General features: G+C 41.1%; 1 protein-coding gene across 1 annotated transcript in view; it reads left to right on the forward strand.

Annotated features, from left to right (window-relative positions):
- Nucleotides 1–24,074, forward strand: part of LOC129696364 (EMILIN-2-like) — a 67,692-nt gene that overhangs the window by 2,690 nt on the left and 40,928 nt on the right. Inside the window, exons 3-4 of the mRNA XM_055634201.1 lie at nt 7,055–7,221; nt 17,031–18,953. Of these exons, the coding sequence (XP_055490176.1) occupies nt 7,055–7,221; nt 17,031–18,953 (2,090 nt within the window). The remainder of the gene's footprint in view (nt 1–7,054; nt 7,222–17,030; nt 18,954–24,074) is intronic.

Below are 24,074 nucleotides of genomic sequence, written 5' to 3' on the forward strand. Positions count from 1 at the left end.
ATGACGAGCTTCGGGCCTGAAGACGCTCTCGCTTTCCACCCAACAACCATCAGGTTATTTATTAAACACGACTACCTCCAACCAAGCCTCCAATTACATGGACTTGGGGCCATTGTTTTTGACTTTGCACTATTCTTTTAAATATACTGCTTTTTTTGGTGTTTAATCTGGTGTTTAAAGAGCACAGTGTAGCAATGTTACAAAATGTTGAGATTTTAAAAATCAAGTCTGCAATTTATCCCATCAGATAAAGCATAAAAATAAGTTTAATTTGACACCTAATTCACTTTCATATCTCAAGTATTTAAAAAGTTATGGCCATTTTCATACTCGGAAATTAGCATCTTGTTCCCTATGGACATAACAAAAAAGCTGTGATCCTGGACAGTCAAAAGCCCATAACTTTCTTAAAAATTAAGAGAACTGAATGAAATTTTCAGTTATCATAGATTGAAGCATTCTGAAACAAATATTAAATAATCTTACTTGGATGACTTGAAATTAAAGCATATAATTAGTTAGTTACCTAATTGTAGCTAATTCCAAACTTCAATTACTAGATCTAAACATCTATCCATTTCTTAATAAATGATTAACATTTTTAAATAGCCTAATTGTCCAAATAATATTCTCAAACAATTCACAATGAAACATGATTTTTAAATCTCATTTACATTAATTTATAGGCCAAAAGGAAGGAATTTAGTGTTTAATTGCTGTAAATTAAAGTCCATTTAGATCAGCTTTCTAGTGGGATCCTGTGAACACGCTGGTTTAGAACGTTCACAATGCGGTAGATTTGTGCCCTCAAATGCCCAGAAAAATACTGCGGGATATAATGGGCCCAAAATTAGCTACTCGCAACATTAAACTTTGTATAAAGGGATCTCAAGAAGCCCTTTTTAACGTAAAAATAAACAGCCTACCTTCCGTTTTCCCCTGTATGAGATCTGGCCCGTTGTCGGCGGTCGGGGGTTTAGAGGTTAATTTTTAACCTACTATAACAATTAAATAAAGCCCTTAAAACTAATAATAGCTCAAGCTAGGGAATCTTCCAGCGATTTTTCGTTAATAATTAACTAGGCTGAAAAACCTTGATTTGACCAGCCTAGTGAAAAATCGCGTTTTAAACCCGCCCCCCTCTAAACGGCGCCAAAATCGCGCACATGGGCTGGGACAGACTTTCAGCAATGCTTCAGGTAGGCTTTGCAACATACCTACACAGTGCTTGCATTTCGGATGTGCTTGCTGTAAGTAAGAATTTCATTGTTCCGTTTTGGGACATATGAGGATAAAACACTCTTGACTTGAAAGATACAAAGTGCTGGAATAACTCAGCGGGTCAGGCAGCATCTCCGGAGAAAAGGAATAGGCGATGTTTTGGGTCAGAACCCTTCTTCAGACTGAAAGTAGTAGTAGTGAAGGGAGGAGGGGGGGGAGGTAGATCTTATCAGAATCAGAATCACACTTTATTTGCCAAGTATGTTTTGCAGCATAGGAGGAATTTCATTTGAGAAAAGGAATAGGTGATGTTTCGGGTCTGAAGAAGGGACTTGACCTGACCTATTCCTTTTCTCCAGAGATGCTGTCTGACCCGCTGAGTTGCTCCAACTTTTTGTGTCTATCTTCAAAGTAATACCATAATGCAAAATCGCTGTGTGGATGAATGAGGGGCTAGCTTTCATGTGATGAATTGTCAGATGGTAAAATACTAAAAATCTTTTAATATCTATGGAGCTGTCCGTGAAAAGGGATTTGTTACCTTAAGAGAAAAGGATACAAATTTGAACAGTACAAATATTAACTATAATTGTGTTTAAACTGCGCATGACCTCTTTGGAGTAATGGCATGAACCTTTTGTACCATTGCTAAATGAATGATGTGCTTTAAAATGGTTACGTCTGCTGTTGGAGAACTTGGAGAACTTTATCTCTTGATCAACATGAAGATTTCCTCCATGTGCACAGACTTCAAAGCACTGAAGCGTCGAGATCTGTTGCCCCGGTTTCCAGACCCTCTTGTGCTACAATATATGCATGGTTTCCTCTCATCAATTACTTCCCCAGATTTCAACAGCCCCTATGTTTCAAAAATACCTTCTAGCCTCTCGTGAAGGAAAACAAAATAATTGAAATGCAAGTTATCTTTCTTGTCATTGTTGGCACAAGATTTCAAGCATTGTATATTTTGTTTTAGAATTGACTCACCATAGACTATGTAATACCTTTAGTGGGGCCTCTTTCTAAAATGTGAACAGGATGAGCTTAGTTCAGCTGTGTCTTCCCTATTGTACCTGTATCTTGACCCATTTCCCGGAGTATCTGACAGATATCTGTGTCAGTATCACAGCTGCATCTTTCGATTTTGGCCAGAAAGTGGCATTATGAATTGTTAAAATGATGTACAGAATAAAATATTTATGCCATAGAGAGTGAAGGATGATTATGCATTCTTAAAAAGTATCAGTTTAAAAGTTGATTTAAAAGCCCTTGCCAGTATTAGGGCAAAACTTTAAGGCCTTAATGGTCAACTTTGATCAGATCGGGAGATTCTCTCAAGGAGATCCTTTCCAATTTTCTAAAGCACGTCTGTGATTTAACCCCCGTAATTAAAACTGACGAGGGAGGGCCATTGAAATGGTCAGCTAGCAACAGTGCTATAAAATTACATTCCTTTCATTATTTTGCTGCACCTTACACTTTAGTTAATTATAAGAAGCTTCAGCTGCAAGGCAAATTTAAATAATAGTTCAACAATCTAGTCTGCAATTGCTGACTTGAGTTGGTTATCTTCCTTTAAAAAGCCCCATTAGTAACTTGGAATTGCTTACTTTAGAGCTTGTGATCCTTGTGACTTCAGGCGACAAATTCCCAGATCATTGTGATTAGACTTTCACAGATGAATGAAGTAGTTTAACTTTCAGTGGATAGTGAATATGTATTTCCAGTCTCCTGTTGAGTAGTGTAGAAAATAGAAACATAGAAAATAGGTGCACGAGTAGGCCATTCAATATGATCATGCCTGATCATCCAAAATCAGTACCCCATGCCTGCTTTCTCCCCATATCCCTTGATTCCGTTAGCCCTAAATGCTAAATCTATCTCTCTCTTGAATACTTATGTGGCAGAGAATTCCACAGATTCACACCTCTGGGTGAAAATGCAGAGAAAGTTAGAATTCTGGTTAATTTGAGCTACTTCTTCGACTTTCAAAATGCGACAATGTCTTTACATTTATTTTTGCACACTACAATGCCTTCCCCCTTTTATGCTAGTCTCACAACATGTAATTTTACTCTAGAAAGTTGCAGGGTTAAGTGACTGAGATCTCTTTGATCACCAACTTTACTACATTGCTTGATCCTGGAGACTCGCCTGTCGTTGCTGGACCCTCCATCTCTAAACCGAAGGAATCAAGTTTAGTTTAGCGATATGGCACGGAAACAGGCCCTTCAGCCCACTGAATCCGCGCTGACCAGTGATCCCTGTACACTAACACTATCCTACACACGAGGAACAATTTACTGACGCAAAATTAGTAAATTGCGATAAAAACGCGAAAACCCCTGCCGTCACGGGGAGAAAGTACAAACTCCAGACAGACAGCACCCGTAGTCAGGATCGAACCTGAATCTCTGGCACTGTAAGGCAGCAACTCTACTGCTGCGCCATCGTGCTGCCAATTCCTCCATGTTCCTTCAATATTTTCATTGTAGGATTTGCGCGCAATCCTCCTCGCAACTTTGCTCCATTTGATCTTTAGTTTATGGCATTGAGATGAAGTGGTTTACATGAGCCTTTATGAATCTCTCTCCTACACGTTCTAGATCATTCTTGGAACTATTTACCTCCAATCTCGAAAATACATTTTTGCATCTCCAATCTACCGAGCACTTGCAGCACACAAATCCTCTCTTTTAAAAAAAACCCCGACATTATGGTGATTTTTACTTTAGTTGCTTTAACTGCCTCCGTTCCACTTTCCCTTCTAGACTCGGACTGTGACCTGAGTCTTTAATGCATTAACACTTCTGCAACAATGTACCTCAGTTTTGACTGCAACTTTGGTTTATAGCTCAGGATAAAATCAGAGAGTCATGCCTTCACAAGGATGCCCGATCTCTCTTACATGGCTCTCTTTATTTAAAGTGTCATTTTCATTGTGCTTGCTGATCTCTTGGCCTCACTAATTTGAAATTAAGTGATGATTCTGAAACACTATTTCTCTTACTAGCAGTTAAAATTAAAAAAAAAAGACACAACGTGACTTTAGAGATACAGCGTGGAACCAGGCCCTTCGGCCCAACGGGTCCGTGCCGACCAGCGATCACCCCGTACGCAAGCACTATCCTACACATTAGAGATAATTTACAATTGTTTTTATCAAAGCCAATTAACCTGTAAACCTTTGGAGCGTGGGAGGAAATCGAAGCACCTGGAGAAAACCCATGTGATAACGGGGAGAACATCAAACTCCATACGGACAAGCACCCGTAGTCAGGATTGAACCTTGGTCTCTGGCGATGTAAGGCAGCAGCTCTACCGCTGCAACACTGTGCTGGAGGAACTCAGTGGGTCAGGCAGCAACTCTGGAGTACATGGATAGGTGAGGTTTCGGTTTGGGACCCTTTCCGAATTGCAAACCGTTATCCAATAGTCTCTTTGCAAATACCATGTGTTGCAAAGTTTGCTCTGAGTTTATTTGTGGTGCATTCAGTGATGGTGAGGATTTATCTCGATTTAAATCTTTTTATTTGAATTTCACAGCAATTTGCATACATACAATGATAACAGACAGTGACAGTCAAGGCATAATTGTGCAACAGTATGTAAGCGACCCTCAAAGCCCTTACCCTTACCCACCTTCAACCCACCCGAATCAGGTCGGAACCAAATGGGGACAAACAACACTCACATACATACACATCCACACAAATATGGTAAGATAAACGAAACAAAAAGTACTAAAAAAAAAAAAAAAAAAGGGGGTCACTAATAACAGTAAATAAGTAAGAAATTAAATAAATAAGTGGGGGGGGGTTAAGGGGAGAGCAGCTGCAGTAGAGCAGACAATGGTGGAGAGCACTCAGTCCTCTTCCGATGCCAGGGACAAGTTGAGAGAGTTAACAAGTTCCAAGAAAGGGTTCCATGTATCTAGGAATGTCTTGGTAGAGCCTTTGAGAGAGAACCTAAGTTTTTCAAGCTTTAAATTGTAAAGCACCTCCTTAATCCAGCGGGCGTGTGTCGGGGGACAGGTGAGCCTCCAGTTAAGCAAGCTCAGTCTCCGGGCTAACAAGGTTGTAAAAGCTAGAACCCGTTTCACCGCAACAGAGAGGTTGGTGTTGGGAGGGGTGCCGAAAATGGCTGACAGTGGGTTTGGAGGAATAGTCTGGCCGTAGGCTCTGCTTATCAAGTCAAAAGCACTCCTCCAAAAGGCTGCTAGCTTAGGGCAAGACCAAAACATATGGTTATGGTTGGCAGGAGATTGATTACATCTGTTGCAGGTGTCCCTAACAGCGGGGTAAATTCTAGATAATCTTGCATTTGTGTAGTGGACTTTGTGAAGGACTTTGCATTGGATTAGGCCATGACGGGCACTTATGGAGGAAGAATGGATCAAATCCAAGGCAGAGTCCCATTGCTGGTCTGTTAGTTTCGTATTCAGCTCACCCTCCCACGCAGCTTTTAATGAGGTATGAGGTTTCAATATAACCGACCCTAACAAGTTATACAACACAAAGATGCATTTCTTCCGGTTGGGATCTAGAGCTAAGGTGAGGATTTATCTCGATCCGTTTTGAATGGCTCTTTACCCGCATTAGAAACTTGCCATATCTTTTCCACAGTGGTCGGAACACATGTGAAAATGGCCTTGCAGACTATTTCCACATTTGCATCGGAGCTCCAAGGCTGTAGTGGGAGGGTTATACTTGCAGGCTAGTTGCTTCAGATGCTTCTCTATATGAACCAATAAACAAAGCTACTGTTTTCCATTATCAATGCCCAAATGCTCTAATGAAGTTCCCTTACTATTTTAGACTTTAGACTTTACTTTAGACATGCAGCACGGAAACAGGCCCTACGGCTCACCAATTCCGCACCGAGCAGCGATCACCCCGTACTGTAGCACTTTACAAACATAGAAAATAGATGGAGTAGGCCATTCGGCCCTTAGAGTCAGCACCGCCATTGAATATGATCAAAGTTAGTACCCCGTTCCTGCTTTCTCCCCATAACCCTTGATTCCGTTTGCCTTCAGAGCTATATCTAACTCTCTATTGAAAACATAAAGTGAATTGGCCTCAACTGCCCTCTGTGGCTGCAAATTCCACAGATTCACAACTCTCTGGGTGAAGACATTTTTCCTCATCTCAGTCCTAAATGGCCTACCCCTTATTCTTAAACTGTGGCCCCTGGTTCTGGACCCCCCCCCCCCAATATCAGGAACATTTTTCCTGCATCTAGCTTGTCAAACCCCTTAAGAATTTTATATGTTTCTATAAGATCCCTTTACATCCTTCTAAATTCCAGTGAATATAAGCCCAGTCGATCCATCCATCCACACTATCTTACGCACTAGGGATAATATACAATTTTACAGAATCTGTGGAGGACAAAGATGGGTGATGTTTAGGGGCCTGACCTGAAAATATTGCTTGTCCACTCCCTCCACCAATGCTGCTTGACCTGCTGATGTGTGATTTTACTCAAGCCCTCAGCATCTGCAGTTCCTAGTGTCTCAATAATTTTCCATTTCATTTTCAAATCTCTAGTACATACAATATTTTGCTTTCAGATGAGGAATAATAGGTCATAATTCTGGGTGTTATCCTGCAAAGCCTGGCGCCTTTCATTACAACATTAGGGCACATGTAACCAACAATGAATTTTACAGTCCGAAGAAGGGTTTCGACCTGAAAAGCCACCTATTCCTCTTCTCCAGAGATGTTGCCTGACCCGCTGAGTTTTGTGTTTGTGTTCCAGAATTTTGTGTTTGTCTTCAATGGATTTTAAATTCTGTATGTTGATGTTTCATGTAACTTTTCCCAAATAGATATCGGACACATTTTCGCCCAACGTATAAAGTTGCTTTTAAGGTGGTGACCCAGCTGGCGTGGAGGTGTTGCCCTGGATTTAAGGGTGAAGATTGTAAGGATGGCCTCTACACACGCACTGGCATTTCTCCTCTGCCATCTTCTGAAACCCGCAAGAGGAATCTTAGTAAGACCACAATTTATACCTGTTTTTTAAATCATGCTAAATTAGGAATATCTTTGTAAAATCCTAGATGATGAATCCTAAATAGAATAACAGGATGTACATTTAAAAATGGAGATAAGGAGAATTTTTTTTTTAGCCAGAGGGTGGTGAACCTGTGGAATTAAGTGTCACAGATGGCTGTAGAGGCCAAGTCAATGGGTGTTTTTAAAGCAGAGATTGATAGGTTCTTGATTAGTAAGGGTGTCAAAGGTTAACAGAGAAACATAGACCAGCCATGATCGAATGGCAGATCAGGCTTGATGGGCTGAATGGCCTAATTCTGCTCCTAAGTCTCATGGTCTTTTTGGAAATTGTACTTTAACCCCTTGCTCAAAGTTTGAGAACATTATAATGTATTAAATCATTATTGTGTACCAAAGCAGTCAGCCTCATGACCTTGCATGTTGGTTCATTATCATTTCTGAGTTGCAGTTGTATACCTTCACAAAGGTCTGAATATGTTTATCATGGAATGAAAAGAAAATACTTTATACCATAAACAATGTCATTCTGTGTTTACCTCCTAAAGTTAGTAGTCTAAAGAACCTGTTTAGTTTGGAGTAAATAGGGCAATAAGTTCATAAGTTGTACTGTAGGAGCGGAATTTAGCCATTCAGCCCATCAAGTCTGATCTGACATTCAATCATGGCTGACCCTTCTTTCCCTCTCACCCCCATTTTCCTGCCTTCTCCCCATAACCCTTGACACCCTTACTAATCAAGAACCTATCAATCTCCACCTTAAACATATCCAATGACTTGGCCTATACAGCCTTCTGTGGCAATGAATTCCACAGATTCACCACCCTCTGACTAAAGAACTTCCTCCTTATCTCCATTCTAAAGGCACATAATTTTAGTAATAAATAAGATGCCCATCGTTTTAACAAAAATCTGCAGCAATAAAATGTTGTGCTTCAAAGTAAACAAAATCTTGAAAGTTTGCTCTGATCATTTTATGAGAAACAATGTATATCAGAAACTGACTTGATATGCTGCTAATATTTGACGAAAGGTTGCACATTTCCCCCCCTTTACACATTTGCACAGGATGTGGGGATGTGCTTACTTTTTGAAAAATCCCATATTTATTCTTTCTTGATTTTGTTTATTTTGGCTATACCTGTAGTACTTTTTTTTTGCAGAAAAAGTTGGTAACGTTAACAAAGGATAATTACAGGTAGAATTTCCAGTAATTAAAATTTGATGTTAAAATTGTCAATTTTCTAAATAGTTAGGAATATTTATATAAATGTTACAAGATGGTCATACTTAATTTGTTCCAGGAAAACATCTCCCTGAAGGTTTAGCAAAATGCCTTGATGTTTGCAAGGTTCTGAGTTCATTAAAGTGCTATTTTTAGGTGTACAGATGACAAAAGATTTCAAACTCCGAAAAAGGTCATTGCTGATTTTGATTTGTTTTTCTTTTATGGATTTTCTTTTGTAACAATTTGGCTCTAATATACAGATGATTTTGGCAGCGTTATGATGTTTGGATCATAATTTTGTAATGGTGCAGGTGGCTCTGCTATAATGTGAGATATGTGTTCCTAAGAAACCCAATGATTTGAAAAAGATGATTGTGTCAGTGGGGCAAAAGGAATTAGAGGCTAAAGAGTATTGAACTTGAAATAATAAAGCCAAAATTCCCATAGAACGTTCAAAGATAAAGGTCTTTTCAGTCGCAATAAATTTTTACTGCAAGCTAAAAATGTTAAAGGTAATACGTTACATTGTTTAATAGAGTGTTCGACAAGTATCAGTAGAATCAATTGCTAGTCAATTTCAATGGCTCCCCATGGTGAAAGTAGCAGCTGTGTTTTTAAGAGACAGTGGTGTCTAATTTTTGTGGGAAGGTTACATGGAAACTGTGTGAAGTTTTGTTTTAATGCAGTTCTATTAAACATGAATTAATCTTTGCAGAGTTTTATTAGTGTATATTTATATGATCTAGTTGTTTGTGCAGTCATCACAAATTCTGTTTGGTTGGATTTATGTTATTCAATAGTTTGTATAGTAAATAAAACCTAAGGCTTGTAATCATTGCAAATAATTTAGAATTTTGGCCTTTATATAAAATTGGAAGAGCTTGCTACAGCAGGAATGTTGTGCATTGTTTAATTCTCCTTGTTTGGTAAGGGGTATACACACTTTGGAGTAAGTTCAGAAAAGTTTTGCTTGGTTGATTCATGGGAATAAGGAATGAGCTATGAAGAAAGGATGAACAGGTTGGGTCTTTTCCCTTTTGTGCATCAAGTGCCAAGAAAATGAGAAGTGATTGCATTGAAACACAAGAAACACAAGTTAGATGCAAAGAGGATATTTACACTCGTGGTGGAATCTGATAACTGGAATTTCAGAAATGGTTGTTTAATTAAGACAAACTGGAAGAATTTATTCTCTCAGTGCATCATGAATCTTATTGTTCCTACACTTAGAGACCTGTGGAGGTGGAACCACTAGTTATTTTCAAGGCCGATGTGGACAGATTTTATAACATAAGGAAAATGAGCATTACTCCTAGTTGTCCTATGCACAGGGTTTATTGTCCTATGCATGGGGTGTAATGAAATTATTTGCGTGAAGTTCACAGAGACAGTGTACATTACCTTAAGGATCAATGCAACAATAAATACAATGGCGATTGCAAAACTGCAGAATGGTGGAAAGATGTAATGCAAAAAGAAAAGTACAATTAGAGAATAGGGAACTGAGCACACGATCTTCAGTAGCACCAGTACTGAGGGACAGGGTGCTGGAAATCTTACGACCAATTCTAACAACTGAGGTCCAGATGAAGGCCCCAAGGGCAAGGTCGAGAGTTTAGGGATGAGCTCATTCAGTGTAATGGCATTGAGTGAATAGCATCTTGATATGGATGCTCTTATAGTCTGTGATGATCCATAGCTGAATGTGGTGCAAAGGAGATGATATCCCCTGTGGACCTATTTTTCCTATACATGCATTCCAATGGATCTAGATTCTCTGTGAGATATGGTTACCAGAAAAATAACCTGGTTGGCTCATTGGTCTAGCTATTGCTCGTGAATTTTTTTCAGGGTTAAGTCCTTTAGTCCTTCTCCCTACTAAGATATACACAATGCAATACAGTTATTTTAAAATAGAGCAATATTAGACTAATAAGTACCAACATCAAACATTCTATTCAAAGGGTTAGTAATATCCTGTTTTTAGAAATTTGATCTGTTTTGACAGAGGAATTTTTGATAATTTTTTCTACATTCACCATTCCACCAAAAGTCTAATATTTTATTTCAAAGTCAGGGTCGATCTTTTTTTCTTTGAAATGCTGTGAATATTTGAACACTAGTTGTATTAAAACTAGTGTATAAAATCAGTGTCCTAGTGTACAATACAATACCATACAATACAATGTATTTGTTGTCATTTGAACCCAGAGGTTCAAACAAAATTTGGTTTTGATAGTGTATAAAATCATGACAGGAATAGATCAGGTAGATGCACAGTGTCTTGTCCAGATTAGGTGAATCGAGGACCAGAGGACATAAGTTTAAGGTGAAGGGGAAAAGATTTAATAGAAATCTGAGGGGTAACTTTTTCACACAATGGGTGTATGGAACAAAGGGCCTGTTTCCATGCTGTATCACTCGATGAGTTATCTCAATAGTCCTGTTGAATTGTATTTTATTTATTTTTGTGGAAAATATGAATGATACATTCAGACAATTCAGGCAAGTGTTTCTGTGCCATGGGGATATGAACAAGCTGAGTAAGTGGGCGAGGTTGTGGAAAATGGAATATAATGTGGAAAGAAACGTGAGGTCATCTACTTACAGTAGGTGCACATAACGGAAAAGGAGGTTATTTTTGAGACTTGGATAGTGTTAATTCTCAAAGTAAACTAGAGTGCTTGTACACAAATCACTGAAGGCCATCGTGTTGCTTTCAAGCTGGAAAAGGTGCAGAGACGGTTTACGAGGATGTTGCCATGACTCAAGGCCCTGAGCTATAGGGAGAGGTTGAGCAGTCTTGGACTCTATTCCTTGGAGCGCAAGAAGATAAGGGGTGATCTGATAGAGGTGTACAAACTCATGAGAGGATTAGATTGGTTAGTTGCACAGAGTCTCTTGCCCATAGTAGGGGAATCGAGTAGCCATACGTTTGCAGTGAGGCTGGAAAGATTTAATAGGAATCTAAGGGTAAACCTTTTCACACAAATGGTAGTGGGTGTATGGAACAATCTGCTGGAGGAGGTAGTTGAGGCAGGTACTATCACAATGTTTAAGAGCCATTTAGACGTACATGGATAGAACAGTTTTAGTGGGATATATGGGCCAAATGCAGGCAGGTGGGACTCGTGTAGATGGGATGTGTAAGTCAGTGTGGGCAAGATGTGTTTCCACCTTCTATGTATCCATGTAGATCCAACGAGCTATTGGGAGTGTCAATGTTATGCAGGTTTGTATTATGAGAGAGTTTGATTTCAGGAGTAAGGAAGTCTTATTGCAAGCCTTGTTGAGACCAGCTAGAAAATTGTGTAATTTTAGTGTAGATCAATAGATCGGGCTATTTAGGACAAGGTTGGACTGGGTTTAGGGCTAGACTAGGAAGTAGGCCTGTTTAGGCACAGTGGCGTATTGGTAGTGTTGCTGCCTTACAACACCAGAGACCTTATACATCGGTGAGACCAAAAGTAGACTGGGCGATCGTTTCGCTGAACACCTTCGCTCAATCCGCCTGGACCTACCCGATCTCCTGGTTGCGAAACACTTTGATTTACCTTCCCATTTCCACACTGACCTTTCTGTCCTTGGCCACCTCCATTGTCAAAGTGAGACTAAACATAAATTGGAGAAACAGCATCTCATATTTCGCTTAGGCAGCTTACAGCCCAGTGGTATCAATCTTGATTTCTCTAACTTCAAGTAATCCCTTGTTTTCAAGTCATTGTCTCTCTCTTCATCCCTCCCCCACAAAAGTTGCACCAGTTTCTCTTTTTCACCCAACAAACAACTAACAATGGCCTGTTTCCTTTATCATCGTTACTTTTCTGCCTATCTTTCATTCATTGTTCTATATCTCTCTACATCATCGTCTATATCTCTTGTTTCCCTCTCCCATGACTTTGAGTCTGGGGTAGGGTCTCAACCTGAAACGTCACCCATTCCTTCTCTCCAGAGATGCAGCCTGTGGTGTTGCTCTCTGATAGTTGAGGCAGGAACATTTACGATGGGGAACAGAAAAAAAGGTCAGCAATTAAACAAATACTTTGGTCACCAGTATCTATTCAGAAATGTCAGGCAACCCTGAGTCTAATGAAGATGAGGAACTGAAAGAATTTAGTATCAGTAAGAAAATAACACTGGAGAAACTTAAGGCACTGAAAAATAATGAATTCCCGGTGGAATAATTTGTATCCACGAGAATTGAGGAGGCAGCCATGGAAATTGTTATAGTTTTCCAGAATTCAATATATTGTGGGATAGTTTCTGCATATTAGTGGGGTTGTAAATCGAATCCCAGAGCGAGGGAGAGAAAGCAAGGTGGTGCTGTGATAGAGTTGCTGCCACACAAAGCCTGAGACCCGGGTTCAATCCTGACTACAGGTGCTGATGTTATTGGAGTTTGTACATTCTCCAGGTGCTCTGCTTTCTTCACACATTCTAAAGACATACGGGTTTGTAAGTTAATTGACTTCTGCAGGTTGCCCGTTGTGTGTGTGATGCGAAAGTGGGATAACGTAGAATTAGTGACCGATGACCAGTGTGGAGTCGGTTGGTCAAAGGATTTGTATCCACACTATCTCTACTCTAAGGAAATGACAGATCTGTGAGTCTAACATCAGCAGTGGGGACAATGTTAGAAACCATTATAAAGGATGAGAAAACAGAACACCTAAAACATATCAGCTCAAGTCAGCCGAGATTTCTGAAAGGAGAATCATAATAAAGCTCTTTTTTAAAAAGTTTTTTGAAGATATAATTGGCAAAATAGATAAGGCATTCAGTCGTAAAATATAGAAGGGATGAACAATATTTAAAGGTACTTTTGTTACTTTGTCGGCACCTCGTGGCGACTCTTTTGTGCACTGTGTCTGCAAAAACAAAGAATATCACTGTACCTTCACAGTGTATATGACTTTATTCTCTCCTCCCCTCCGCTCCCTCCCCTCACCCCCCCCCTTCCCTCACCACCCCCCCCTCCCCTCACCCCTCCCCCCCTCTTCCGTTTCTCCTTTCTTTCTGGAATACACGTTGAAAGGCTACAGCGGCACAGTCCTACAAAATTGCAAAATTGCTTTTCACATATTAAATATCTTCAAATAAATCCAAGAGCAGATCTTTTGTTTCAGAGAGTAACTATTAGCACTGTCAGTACGAAATAGTTTTAAATTACTGCCATAGTACAGTAACCATGGTGTGAGATGAACATGATTTTCTATGGGCAGTTTTGAAGCCAGATGTATAATCGAGATCTGAAAGAGTAGTTATCAGAGATATATTGGAAGATGGATATAATAGCCCTGTGATCTGTTTGTGCATTCCTTGTGGTAAACAGTTAAATAATTTTTCCCAGCTCCTTCCTGGGTGTCCTCATCTAAGTGATTCAGAGATTCCATCTACTGTACAAGGAGTGAGTCAGATGGAAGTCATCAGTCAATGTGCTATGCCTCCAGATAATCCTTTCTTTGTGGTATTGAGCCAAAACCAATGTGGCAATGAATTCATATTGAGGTTAATGAGTGCATATCAAGGGCGGAGGGGGGGGGGGGGGGGGGGGGGGGGTTGGAGGCGTGAATCTGGGACCAATAAATAGAAATGGTGTTGTAAGACAAATGAGAATATCTCTATTAAGTACAAATCATTAAAGCCAGGCCTGAAGTTCTTTGGATATTACACTCTATTAACTGTTTTGTGTACTTTCACCAGTAGATAACAATGGTTTAAGTACAAATAAGACCCATAAGACACAGGAACAGAATTAGACCATTAGGCCCATCAAGTCTACTACTCCACCATTCATTCATAGCTCATCGATCTTTCGCTGTCTTCTCCCCATAACCCCTGACACCCGTACTAATCAAGTACTTCCCTATCTTCTTTGTAAAAATAACCAATGACGGCCTCCGCAGCTGTCCGTGACAATGAATTCTACAGATTCATCCCATTTTGGCTGGAGAAATTCCTCCTCATCCCAATACTAAAGGTAAGTTTTTATTCTGAGGTTGGGCCCTCTGGTCCTTGAATGAGAAGTTTCTGAGGATGTTCGAGAGGACATTTAAGACTCACCTGTTTACTGTAGTTTTGAAGTCATCTATAGACGAGGCTTAAGGGCCTGTCGCCTGTACGAGATAATTCAAGAGTTCTCCCGAGTTCTCCCCTGATTCGAGCTCATGTAATGTACGTAGCGGGTACGTAGGAGTTTGTGGATGTCACGTAGCGGCTCGTACGAGTAGCGGTAGGTACTCGGGGAAATTCGGTAAACTCGTGCCTTTTTTTCAACACTGTGAAAAATGTCCACGGAGAACAAAATATTCGTGCTGAAAAAGATTGTAACATTTTACTCGTAAGAGCCCCTGTGTACCCGCTACGTACATTACACGAGCTTGAATCAGGAGAGAACTCGGGAGAACTCTTGAATTCTTCGTACAGTGGGACAGGCCCTTTAGGTATGGGCTTTATGGATATTCATAATGTCATAAGGAACAATAGTGAATCAAATAGGTATTTACTGGTTTTATGATCCTAACTGTTGTTCCAACTTTTTATTAATTTAAAAACTCATTCCAAATTTCCTAGCTTCAAATGTCCTAACTGTTGTGGAAGTATTTGAACGTCTTGAATCTTTAGTTCAGGCCTCTAGTGTTTCCTGGAACACTGCATCTGAAGGCACTGCAAGAATACTTTCAACCTAAGAACTGAAAAGTTTCATGAGACTGACTTTCCGATAGTTTCCCAAGAAATTTAAATAAAAGATATGAATGCAATGAAGATAGACCCAAACTGTACACAATACTCCAGATGTGGTCTCACCAGAGCCCTATACAACTACAGAAGAACCTCTATACTTCTATACTGAAATCCTCTTGTTATGAAGGCCAACATTCCATTAGCTTTCTTCACTGCCTGCTGTACCTGTAAGCCAACCTTCAGTGACCGGTGTACAAGGACACCCAGGTCTCGCTGCTCCTCCCCCTTACCTAACCTAACCCCATTGAGATAATAATCTGCCCCCTTGTTTTTGCCGCCAAAGTGGATAACCTCACATTTATCTATATTATACTGCATCTGCCACGCACCTGCCCACTCACTCAACCTGTCCAGGTCACCCTGCAACCTCCTAACATCCTCTTCACAGTTCACACTGCCACTGCTTTGTGTCATCCGCAAACATGCTGGTGTTGCTCCTAATTCCCTCTTCCAAATCATTAATATAAATGTTAAACAGTTGCGGCCCCAACACCAAGCCTTGCGGCACTCCACTCGCCACTGCCTGCCATTCTGAAAAGGACCCGTCCACTACTACTCTTTGCTTCCTGTCTGCCAACCAATTTTCTATCCATGTCAACACCCTACCTCCAATACCATGTGCTCTAATTTTAGTCACCAGTCTCCCATGTGGGACCTTATCAAAGGCTTTCTGTAAGTCTAGATACACTGCATCCATGACACCCCTTCATCCATTTTACTTGTCACATCCTCAACATTTTTCAGAAGATTAGTCAAGCATGATTTCCCTTTCATAAATCCATGTTGACTTGGACTCATCCTTTTACTGCTATCCAAATGCCCCATTATTACCTCTTTTATAATTGACTCCTGCATCTTTCCCACCACTGAAGTCAGGCTAACTGGCCTGTAATGAACGGGTTTTGCTGTCAAGGCAAGTATTTTCTACCCATCCCTAATTGCCCCTGAGAATGTGGGTGAACCACTTTGATGACCTCTTGTGAAGATCCTTCAGTACGGTTGAGTAAAGGTTTATAGAAACCGTGCCCATTGCTGGGCATTAAGTACCATGTTACTAGTGACAGAAAAACGACCCTTCGGACTGAAAGGGGTCCCTACCTCAAATATCACCTACCCATGTTCTCCAGACATGCTGCCTGACCCCCTGAGTTACTCGAGCACGTTGTGTCTTTTATTTGTACACCAGCATCTGCCGTTCCTTGTTTCTCCAATGGCAGAAACATTTGTGGATGAACATGAAAGAAACATTGATGAAAGTTCAAATATTCTATTTGCAGATTCCCTCACTTCTGCTTATAATAACATCACTAGATCAATCCCTGGGACGTAACTGTAGTGCTTTATTTATATTTAACTGTTTAGAAATGTTATTAATTTGTGTGCCAAATGCAAGTCAGATTAGGTTTTAAATACGTCAAAGATCAACACGGCCTGGGTGGCACGTTGGCGCAGCGGTAGAGTTGCTGCTTTACAGCATCAGAGAGCCGGGTTCGATCCTGACTACAGGTGCTGCCTGTATGGAGTTTGTATGTTTCCTCTGTGATCTGCGTGGGTTCCTGCCAGGTGCACTGGTTTCCTCCTACACTCCACAGATATACAGGTTTGTGGGCTAATTGACTTGGTAAAATTGGAAATTGTCCCCAGTGTGTGTAGGATAGTGTTAGTGTGCAGGAATCCCTGGTCGGCATGGATTCCGTGGGCCGAACGACCGTTTTCCGCGGCTGTATCTCTAAACTAAACTAAACAGATCTTCTCTTGATAAGAGTGTACATTTTTTTATATAGACCTAATACTAACTGACTATATATTTTATTCAGACCCAGAAACGACAGATGGTCAACGTCATAAAGAACCATCTACTGATGTGCAAAGCCTGAAAATACAGCAGTTGGAATATGAAGTACAACGTCTTAACCAGGTTCTGGAAAAAATGCAGGCTTCAGTAACAGGACTGGGGGACAGTCTGAGGCACACTGTCCAGGAAGATACCAGCAAAACACTTGCAACATTGTTGAACAATCTAAGGCTCTCTGGCAGTGCTGTTGGCTTCGAGACTACCCATGAGAATGGAGACACAGTTTATCAATCGGGAATGGGTGAGGTGATGTCTAGGCTAACAGAAGTAAAGGACACATTGAAGAATAAGAGTGATATGTTGGATGAACTTCACGGAATGGTGAGTGGGCATGATGGACAATTGAAACAGCTGATGGAAGTAGCCCAAGGACCTATCGCTACTCATTCTCCTTTTGCCAATGGCGACTTTTACCAGTCTTACATTGATGGCAAATTTAAAACTCTGAGGGAAGAGATGATGCTCGGCATTGACATGAAGTTTGCAGATCTGAAGAACTCCTGCGAGTACAAGCTAATGTCTCTCAAGCATCAGTGCGAAGAAAATGAATTGCAGTATGAGAACATGGAAAGACGACTTGACGAGAAAGAGGATGGACTGAAAAAGGAAATCGATAATATCAGGAAGGTTCTGCAGCAATCGCCAGGTCACTACAACTGCTGTGCTTCCATAAGCACCTTAAAACGCCGATTGAATAACATGGACATAAGGGTCTACAGAATAGCAGATGCAAACCAGGCGTTGAACGCTAGATTAGACAATGAACTGGAGCGTTTTACGACCTTTAATCTGGAAAACATTTTTGGTGAGAGACTGGAAGAAATTGAATCTCGAATAAATGTGACGGAGAGGAATGCCGAGGAGCACTGCTTTTACATTGAGTACACTCTGAGAGGACATATCGACACTGAAGTTGATGGTGTTAAGGGACTGTTGAAGAAAGAGCTCCAATTGTTACGGACCAAACATGACAATGATTTGGCACTGATTGGCAACACAACTTTTGCTGCTGCGATAGACAGTGAGCTAGAATCGATACTCCAGAAAGATTTGTATTCCAGGAATGATCAAATCAATAATATCATGGAGCATATTGAGAACAGGTTGCAAGAGTTGGAAAATGTATGTCAGAGCGGCTGTACATCTGATGCCAGGGAGATGAGGGACATCAGGAAGGATTTAGAAACCTGCAAGAACAACGACAAAGAGTTGTTCCTAAAAACTGAGCAAAATTTGCATCTTTTTACGTCTCTGAACTGCACAGTTCATGAAGGTTTCAGGAAGGTTCAAGATAATACAGACTTGCAAACGACACACAGAGAAATCAACAAATTGAAATTTATCTTGAACTCCATTGAGGATACCGTACAAACTCAGTGGGAAGGTCTGAACAAGAGCTCTGAAGCACTCTTAACCGTCGAGTCCGCTTTAACGAAGAGGCAACAGGAGTTCCTGGATAAGATTTACAAGCTGCAAGAAAAGGACAGGAACTTGGAAACACAGCTGCAGAGGAATGAGAGCCAGTTAAACGAAATGAAGGAACAACTGGAGCAGCTCACAGGTCAGATGGCAAAAGACATTAACGAGTGTAAGCACGGTACCCAAGGCATCCAGAAGGAAGTCTCCCATATTGACAGCAAGATTGCACACATTGAAAACGTTTGCAGTAAGCTGGATAATATTTCTGGCAGCCTCCAGCGAATTAAAGATGGGCTGAACAAACATGTCAGTAGTCTTTGGAACTGCATCCATCAGATAAACGAAACTGTAAAATGGCACACCACAGATATAGTCACACTGAAGAAACCTACTCGCCGACTCCGAATTCAAAGCCCCAAAATTAGACACAAAGTTAATGGTTTCCTTCCACGCCACCCCATACCAGGTAAGGTTCATTAACTTGGACATATTTAGTCTCTTCCTGGGTTGCTTGAAATTCAGACTCTTGTCACCTGTTGAGGAACATGTTATGTTTTGACTTGTGTAGAAATGAACTGCAGATGTTGGTCTATACTGAAGACAGACACAAGTGCTGGAGTAACTTTGCGGGTCAGGCAACATTTCTGGAAAAAAAGGATGAGTGACATTTTGGGGTCTGAAGATGGGACCTGTCCCGAAATGTCACCCTTCCTCTTTCAATAGGCAACAGATAATAGGTGCAGGAGTAGGCCATTTGGCCCTTTGAGCCAGCACCGCCATTTACTGTGATCATGGGTGATCATCCACATTCCATACCCCGTTCCTGCCTTCTCACCATATCCCCTGACTCCGCAATCTGTAAGAGTTCTATCTATTTCCACAGAGATGCTGCCTGGCCTGCTGAGTTTCTCCAGCATTTTGTGGCTATGTTTTAACGTGTTGTGCTCATGAAATGCACATCTTATAAGTATCCAATGGCGGCATGGTGGCACAGCAGTAGAGTTCGATCCTGACTACGATTGCTGTCTGTGCGGAGTTTGTATGTTCTCCCTGTGACCGCATGGGTTTTCTCCGGGTGCTCCAGTTTCCCCCACACTCCAAAGATGTGCGGGTTTTTAGGTGAATTGACTTTTGGGGTTGAGTAAATCACACATACTCACAGATCTGGCATAACAGTATTTATTGATTAACATGTGCAACACACTACAGCATGCTACTCCTACCATGCAGCAGTACTGACTGGCAGCACATGTCGGGTTGCGATAATATGAATGGTGTGGTAGTCCTGCATCTAGCCTGTCCAACCCCTTAAGAATTTTGTAAGTTTCTATAAGATCCCCCCTCAATCTTCTAAATTCTAGCGAGTACAAGCCGAGTCTATCCAGTCTTTCTTCATATGAAAGACCTGACATCCCAGGAATCAGCCTGGTGAACCTTCTCTGTACTCCCTCTATGGCGTTAATGTGCGGGGATCGTTGGTCGGCGTGGACTCAGTGGGCCGAAAGGGTCTGTTTTCGCTCTCTATCTTTAATATAAAGTATCGAATCAGTAAAATATTGCTTGTCCATCTGACATTTTGATATTAAAGTATCGTAATTTTGGATTCAAGAGAGAGTTGGAAATATCTCTTAGGGTTTACAGAATTAAGGGATATGAGGAGAAAGCAGGAACGGAGTACTGATTCTGGATCAACCATGATCATATTGAATGGCAGTACTGGCTCGAAGATGGCCTGCTCTTGCACCTATTTTCTGTTTCAATTAAACATTGAACCTCAGGCAATATACTATAATGTTGCAATGATATCCTTAATTTATGCTAGTTCCCAACATAACCACCTCTAGTGACAGATGGAGAAATGGCAGTACATCATGCTGGTTTTAATTAACTCAACATGTTCTCTTCAGGCATTGCCTGACTTGGGAAGAACAAAACCTATGCTTATTGTGCCGAAAGTCTTTTATATTTAAAGTGAGAGTTTCACACATTATATCACTTTTCTGAAACCCTAGCTCAGACAATAGTTTTCATTCAATATTCATATTCAATAGTTGACACCACTCTAACGACAGCTGTGTTTCGCAGTGTTGTCACAGGAACAACTAGATACACACCAATTCTTATTTTGTTCATGAAACCAATTCAGTGTCTGAGCCAAGTCCAGAATTGGAGTCAGTGGCAGATTTAAATGTTCCTAAAGGGGAAGATTTGGGCATCCCTTGTCTGAAATTTCTTTCATCCAATTCCTACCCTAAGTTAAAACGGGGTAACTATTGATATTTGATGGCCTTCAATGCCTCTTGTTTTGTTCCATTTTGGCACTTGATTTTTAAAAATATTATTTCCTCGTAACATATTCCTAATTCTATAATCATCCAGTTTTGATTTCCTGTTGTTTTGGAGTTCTGATGTACATTTTGGCTGGCTCTCCCAGTGTCAAAATCATTAGTCTCCGATGTCTGTTTTCGTATTTTCTATGCTTGAGATATTTGCAGTTTTCTTAAAAAACAGAATCCTGCCCTGTCTTTGGAAGCCAGCCAAGAGGAAATGGAGAATAATATGTTTCTGGTGTGAAAGCCCTGTAACTGATGGTGTTCTCGTACGCTGGCCAGGGTGGAAATGGACGATCTTCCAAGATAGGATCCAGGCACCATGCACTTCCCCTTTCAGATACTCCTTATCTGTACCATTATCCCCTGCAGACCAATCTTAGCCTTAGAACCGGCGAAACCCCTTGTACGTACGTGCCTGTTCAATGTCAGAGTTGGGTGTCTAATAATTTTCTTATTAGCCACCCAGAATCACTGATGCCAAAATGTGCTTGCTGTAAATTCCATAAATATTCTTACTCATGCACTTTGGTTGCCAGACCTTCAAATTGAATGTTATTTTTCTTATTGATTTTCCTTCATGACCGCATTGCCTCCAATGACTGACCTTTTCAAGCCTGGTGGCTGCCTGGAGGCGAAATTTGATGGATAGATCTTTCTTCATGGGAGAATCCATCTTCTCCCTCATTCATCAGTCTGGTTTTGACAATCACTTGAGTCACTCCAACCTCTCCCATTTAAAACCTTGTTTACATCTGATATCCATGATCAACCTTTTATTGATCAAATGCATCTCTTGATGCTCCTGAACACATCATCAGTGATTTAACCTGGGGTCATTGGGTGTTTCGGGTCTTCCAACATCAGACACCCTCCCTCGCCCAGGCGACCCAGCCATGGTTGATCGAAGCACGACTTGTGTTCGGTGGCATTTGCTCCTCCCCATGGACCTCCTCCCCTGATGTTTATGAAACACCATTTCTCCAAGGTTTTTGAAGGCTCCACTTCAATGCATGGTGGTTGTGCATTTGATTGCGCTGAAACATAAGATCCTGCGGGACTGTGACAGGATGGATGTTGAGAGATCTTTCCTCTTGCAGGATAACTCAGAGCTTGGGGTCACTGTTCAAAAAAAGTTAATGGATTGGCCATTTACAATAGAGTTGGCATGTAATTCACCCTGAGAGTCGCACATATTTGTAACTCTCTTCCTCAAAAGGCCTAGTGGAAGTAAAAGGTGGCACGGTGGCGCAGCAGTAATGTTCCTGCCTTACAGCACCAGAGGCCCACGTTCAATCCTGATTATGGGCTACAGTCTGTACGGAGTTTGTACGTTTTTGTTTTGGTTAGATCTGCCGTGATATTTGTACACGCAGAACAGACTTAAGAGGCTGAATACCCTGCTTCCTGTCATAATTCATATGTTTGTATGATGTTGAATAATGTGGCAGAATCTTAGCTGCTTCCTCAGTTCAAAACCATTTTTTTTGTTTTGGCTATTAAGAGTGGCAGTGCTGGCATTCCTGTGTGACATTATAACGGAGACCCACTACACCTGCTCATATATAATTCTGTATGTAGAACCTGGAAAAGTACAGCAATGGAACATGCCCTCGGTCCACAAAGTCTGTACCACATATGATTAAACTAATCTCTGCCTATACGTTACATATCCATATGCCTTTTCTAACGATTGTATCTGCCTCCACCACCTCCCCCGGTAGTGAGTTCCTGGCACTACTACCCTCCCTGTATATAAAACAAATCTTGCGCAGTACATCACCTTTAAACGTTGCCGTTTTCACCTTAAAGCTCTGCCCTCCAGTCTTTGACATTACCACTCCGCTTAAAAGGTTCTGCTGTCTATCCGACTTATGCCTCTCATCATTTTATCTGCTTCTATCAAGTCTCCTCTCAACTTCCAGCCGTGAAGCAAAAACAATCCAAGTTTTATACCTCCTTCTTGCTAATACACCCTAATTCAGGCATCATTCTCTTCTGCATCCACTCCAAATCCTCTACATCCTTCCTGTAATGGGGTGAATGGAACTGTACACAAGTCTTATAGATTTGCGTCATGACTTCCTGACTCTTAAACTCGCCAAAACCAATGCAGGCAAGCATACCATATGTCTTGAAAGAAGGGTTTTGGCCCGAAACGTCGCCTATTTCCTTCGCTCCATAGATGCTGCTGCACCCGCTGAGTTTCTCCAGCAATTTTGTGTACCTTCATATGTCTTGAAGATAGGCACAAAAAGCTGGAGTAACTCAGCGGGACAGGCAGCATCTCTGGAGAGATGGAATGGGTGACATTTCGGGTCGTGACCCTTCTTCAGACTGAAGAATACATCATAGGTTTCTTTATTAATCTATCTACTTGCGTTACCATTCTCGGGGGGCTATGCGCTTGGACCCCAATATCCCTCTGTACATTAATGCTTTTAAAGGTCTTGCCATTAACCGTATACTTTCCCATTACATTTGACTTTACAAAGTGCAACACCTTGCACTTGCTCGGATTCAAATCCAGCTGCTCTTTCTCCCATTTAAATAGCTGATTTACATCCCGCTGTATAATCTCACAGTCCGTAACTCCAGCAATCCTGAGGTTATCTGCAAACTTACCAACCAACCCATCAAACTTTATGTCCAAGTCATTTGTACATTTATCATAAACAGCAGAGGTCCCAACGTGGATCCCTCCACTGGTTACAGACCTACGCAGAACTCCACTGGTTACAGACCTACAGCCCGAATAACACTCTTCCACCACAACCTTCTGTCTTCTATGAAGAAGCCAGTTCTGAATCCATTTAACCAAATCATTGTGAATGCCACCCATATCAATCTTCTGGATCATCCTACCATGGGGTCTTTATCAAATACCCAACTGAAACCAGGTATAGAACACTCACATAGAAACATAGAAACATAGAAATTAGGTGCAGGAGTAGGCCATTCGGCCCTTCGAGCCTGCACCGCCATTCAATATGATCATGGCTGATCATCCAACTCAGTATCCCGTACCTGCCTTCTCTCCATACCCCCTGATCCCCTTAGCCACAAGGGCCACATCTAACTCCCTCTTAAATATAGCCAATTAACTGGCCTCAACTACCCTCTGTGGCAGAGAGTTCCAGAGATTCACCACTCTCGGTGTGAAAAAAGTTCTTCTCATCTCGGTTTTAAAGGATTTCCCCCTTATCCTTAAGCTGTGACCCCTTGTCCTGGACTTCCCTAACATCGGGAACAATCTT

Source organism: Leucoraja erinacea, chromosome 4, assembly GCF_028641065.1.
Source record: "Leucoraja erinacea ecotype New England chromosome 4, Leri_hhj_1, whole genome shotgun sequence".
NCBI classification, from domain to species: domain Eukaryota; kingdom Metazoa; phylum Chordata; class Chondrichthyes; order Rajiformes; family Rajidae; genus Leucoraja; species Leucoraja erinaceus.